At 36.5% G+C, this 5,209-nt stretch overlaps 1 protein-coding gene across 1 annotated transcript in view; it reads left to right on the top strand.

The window, feature by feature from the left end:
- The window catches only part of LOC106518089 (uncharacterized), a 30,643-nt gene extending 28,210 nt beyond the window's left edge, over window positions 1-2,433 (top strand). The window contains exon 16 of the mRNA XM_014009190.1: window positions 2,341-2,433. Coding sequence (XP_013864644.1) covers window positions 2,341-2,433 — 93 coding nt within the window. The remainder of the gene's footprint in view (window positions 1-2,340) is intronic.
- The last annotated feature ends 2,776 nt before the right edge of the window (window positions 2,434-5,209 follow it).

Raw genomic sequence — 5,209 nt, forward strand, 5'->3', positions numbered from 1 at the left:
AAATACAACTTTAACTTTTGCAGAAGTTTGGTTAATAGTAACTCGTGCAAAGGATCAGGTACACTGTAAAAGATAACTTGTGAGATTTACTAGAGAAAATCTTGTAAACGATTTGCACTAACGTTTGTTAAGTAAATTTAAATGCTACAAATTCGTGTAATATTTACTCATCATTATCTAGTAAAAGTTAAGAATATAGTTAAAGATTTGTGAATAAATCAGGTAAATTTTACTTAATTTGCTCAATTAAATCTTGTAACATATACTTGATCACATGCACATGCATCAAGCATAATATTGTGGCATGACACCTCACATCTACAGAGAGGTGTAGATCTTGTTGTAGTTCAATACTTAACCACCAGGTGGCAGTTTTGAAGAACCTTTATTGGATTCTTCTTCATGAACAACACAGACAAAGTGAAACTCACAGGTYTTATTAATGACTAGGCCTACCACTCTCACTTATGGATACTTCTGCTGAACGGTTTAACACAAGTTATGAACACACAAATTAGAGTAACACAACAGACTAATTGCTGAAAGAGCAATGTTAACCAATTCCCTAAAATGATTTAACAACAAACATGAATTCTACCCACAATCCTCCACTGCAGTCACATGACAAACAGCCAAACACAGCAGAATGCTACAATATGCATTCCCTGTTCCCTGACAACTAAATATCACCTACATTATGCCATCAAACTATTACACACCAACAAATGTGTTCAAGCAAAAGAAACCAGACAACTTATGTTTTATTTCGACCATGTCTTGTCCTCTCCTTGAAAAATGAAGCAAGGAACTGAGGAGCAGCAGCCTTTGTGTGCGCACACGCCCTCAGTTTTAGCCCAGAAGAGTAGAAGTTACTTAATTTATTCATGTTTATGTGCTGTCCAGAAAAAGCACTTAAATATTACTGGTAAAATAATATTAGCATTTACTTTTTGTGTACAGTACTATTGAAATATAATATAATGTGTATTGTTTATTTATTAAATTCTAGTAGTTTAGAAATGTTGATATTTTTTGTAAAATTCAAAAGAACAATTTAATAAATGTTACTACACCCAAAAATAATTTTTTTCAATGTAGAATGCATCTCACCACTGTCCTGTTATCGTCATACGCACATGTCTTGTACCAGTCAAACATACTTCTCTGTCACTGCAGATTTCTTTATACATGAATATAGCTCCTCCCTCAACAAAAGTATATAAAGACACAAAGAAGTCTTCCTGACCCTCTCTGTACTTCTCCATCAACGCCCTCAAAGCAAATTTGTTGTCTGTGGTGCTCTTTCTTAACACTAAACCAAACTACTTCACACAGTCACCTCTTTTCTAAGTCTAACTTCCATAAATATCTCCCAGATCTTCAGCGTGTGACTCATGAACCTAATTCACATGTAACTGCTACAACTCTGTACATCACCTTTGTTCTTCACAAATGGCACCAGCAAATGTATGCCCCATTCCTTAGGGATTTCTTTCACTCTCAAAATGATATTGAATAATTGAGTCAGAAACCTCACAGCCGTCTCTCCTAGACTTTTCCATACCTCTACTGATGTTATAAAGTCCAAGTGTGCTCCCCTTTGTCACCCTCTTCAAAGCTTTTTGAACTTCATCCTCACTATTCTTTCCCACTTCCTGGTCCACAAATTATATGACTTCTACTCTTCTTTCTCTTTCTTTCTCTTCATTAATTAGCTCCTCAAAGTACATATTTCATCTTCACCTGTTAGAATATTGTCCTTTTAATTTTTTACCAAGCCTATCCATCTATACCTGTCCAACCTGGTCCCTCTGTCTTGCCAATCAATACAAGTCCTTCTCTTCCTCCTCAGGGTCCAACCTCACATGCAACTCATCACATGCTTTCTATCATGCATTTGCTACCTTCCTCTTTGCCTTTTGTTGTATCTTCTTATATTCTTGTTTACTCTTGTCAGTCCTTTCACTGTCCAATTTCTTTTTTGGTAACTTCTTCCTCTGGATAACTTCCTGCACTTCACTATTCCACCACCAGGTTTCCTTATAATCTTTTCTCTATCCAGATGGCACACCAAGTACTTGCCTACCTGTCTCTCTAATCACTGTTGCTGCAGAATTCCAGTCATATGGAAGTTCTTTCTTACCACCCAAAGCATTTAACACCTCCTTTCTGAACTCTTTACCACATTCTTCCTACCTTCGCTTCCATCATGGTCTTTTTTGATTTTACACGTTTCTTCTTCTTTGTCTTCTTCTTCACAACAGCCATTCTACACATAACCATCCAGTGCTATCTGACACTCTTCCCTGCTATAACCTTATAATCCCCAATCTCCCTCAGGTCTTCTCTTCTACACAGAATGTAGCTTACCTGTGTAGTGCTACCTCCACTCCTACAGGTCACATCACTCCCTCTTTAGGAAAGAAGGGTTGACTACAACCATTTCTATCCTCTTAACAGCATCCAGTAGTCAGCCAACTCTCTACTTTTGCCTGTCAATGGGCCTCATGCAAGAACATTTTTGTATTCGTATCCTAAATTTCTCTTACTTTTGTTCGTACAAAGGGTTCGTACGAACATGCCACGTCAGATTCAATAAACTTCTATCTTCAGGAAAAGTGTGTAAATGAGCTGCGTAAACTGATGAATGCGTATCCAGGTGCTCGCTCACTAGAAGAGGAGCTTAGCATAATTACCACCCCAAAAACACCATATAAGGCTACGTTTCCTGCCCCACATCGCAGGAAGGGTCCATACATAAATGACATTGCAAAGTAAAAAAAACGAACTTTACAAGTTTGTAGACTGAAGTCCTGCTCTCAGAGATCCAGAAAAGAAAATTTGTCATTTTTAGCAGCGTCAGCTGTGGAATTAAAGGACGTGCCCTTTGGTGCCCTTTGTTAAGAAGCTGAGGAATGAAATGATGACGCTGTTAATGTTGTGTCTCACGTGGGTCGTAAACAGCCACAGAAATAAAAATCTAAATCATATTCATCTCTCTTTAGTCCTGCTCCGGTTTTCCTGTGGCCAAATATTTTTAATATAAGCGTAAACAACTGTATTACACAGTTTTCATTTATTCAGAAGAAGAGCAGTCACACAGCTCCCTCTCCCGACCGTTGCAAGTGGTGTAGGATGCACTTCTGAAAAAAAGCTTTTTAAAATGTCTCCAAACTTCAATTAATACATAATTTAAGTTGGTTTGTAGTTTGAGATCTTCATATTAAAAGTGTAGTGTTATACAACAGCATTAATAGCCTATTTAATTTAATTTAACCAATTTAATTCACTTCAWTTCAATTCAAAAATTCTTTATTGATCCCAGAGGGAAATTTGGTGTTGTTGTAGCTCATTAAACTAAAAACTTATTGTAGATGCTGATGGCTGCGGGCAGGAAAGATCTTCTCTAGCGGTCTGTATTACAGCAAAGTTGAAGAAGCCTCCGACTGAAGACACTTTGTCTTTCCATGACAGTCTGATGAAGAGGATGGTCAGGGTTGTCCACAATGTTCTTGATTTTATGTAAAATCCTTCTTTGCACCATCATCTCCAGWGATTCCACAGTCGTCCCCAATTTATGTCGTTAGTCTACATTATTAAATTTAAAATTACAATTACAATTCAAACATAATAGCCTATTGCCAACATAACTATGGAGTGTGATTTATTTTCAACTCGAAATATCGTCTAAAGTTATTAGTGAAAAGATTTGGAAAACAGACTGTGTTAAATATACGACAAGTCTGGACCACTCGTGAATTTTGTTTGTATCTGAAGAAAATCTTACAGTACTAGAAAATTAGTGAATGCCACAAGTTCTCCTAAATCACTCGTACGCACAACTTAAGAACAAATCTGTTTGTATGTACGGTTCTTGCATGAGACCCATTGTTCTTTCATTTACAATTGTCACCCTCAGTCTTAAATCTTGACTTTTTTCCTCTCTCTGTCTCCTGACCCATTTTCTTTCTTGTGGTTTTGACTAAATTTAGCACAAGTTCTGTCACCAGTGCTGTTTGTCAACGGCACCAGTGGTGAATGTTGTCAACCCGGGCCTCGACCAATCCAATATGTTGTCTTTTGGATAAACTTACAGGTTAGTTTTGGCAAAACAGTTTTACCTCAGATGCCCTTCTGACACAACCCTCACTATTTACCCTGAATTGGGACCAACACAAGTGATACACTGACTTGTTGCTTCCCAGTGGCTGGCTTGAAATTTAATTGATGAATATAATAATTTAAGAAATGCATAATTTTTAAATATGGTCATCTACAGTACTACAAATTAGTCTGTCTTTCTACCTAAAATCAGTTTATGTTGATGTGTTTTTTTTTAGTTACATCAAATGTAAAATTTCTGTTTTGTTGTAAAAAAATGATCTGTTATAAAAAAATAAACTTCAGACAGAGCAGAAGATGGTGAAGGTGACAGAAAATGCACAATGAAAGGATGATATGGAAACCAATGAGATCCTTTCAACACTCTTCATTACCACGCCTCCTTTTGTCTTTCAAGACATTGAGTGTTGAGAAAATCATTTGGTCTGTCAAGATGCTTCTGTTGTGGGTCACACTGCTTCTTCCCTATCAAGGATGTAAGTGTTATTTTAAAATAATTGATCATTTACGTACCCACTAAATGTAATACTTGTTTCATTTCTCCTTGCTACTTAATTCTAAAGATAATTTGTTCATTAATGTTTCACAGATGCTTTGGTCCCAGTGATCACAGTTCCTCTTGGTGAACCTGTGACTCTGACCTGTGCTGCTTTAGATCCATCTCAGAGCAGCACATTGCTTCACTGGTACAAGCAGAGCGCAGGAGATATTCTGAAGTTGATTTTAATGCAGCAAAAAAACATAAAACCCATATTTGAACCAGAGTTTCCTGCTTCAAGATTTRSTGCAACAAATGAAAAAACAAGCAAACTAACAATTCTGAGTACGGTTCAACAGGATGAAGGAATGTACCACTGCGCTCATTTGGATTATACTAAATCTACATGGAGTGGGATATATTTGTCAATACAAGGTAATTATGATTTCTAATTATCCAATGAAACACAGGTTGAAATTGGTTGAAATTTTTACTGACAATAATATCCATGTTTAAAAATGTGAAACTTTGAAATCATTTACATATTCACACATTTTCACATTAAACATTTTAAAGTAATGGCATGCCATAGTGAGAGCTGTAAGTGAT

Source organism: Austrofundulus limnaeus, unplaced genomic scaffold (assembly GCF_001266775.1).
Source record: "Austrofundulus limnaeus strain Quisiro unplaced genomic scaffold, Austrofundulus_limnaeus-1.0 Scaffold56, whole genome shotgun sequence".
Classification (NCBI taxonomy): Eukaryota; Metazoa; Chordata; class Actinopteri; order Cyprinodontiformes; family Rivulidae; genus Austrofundulus; species Austrofundulus limnaeus.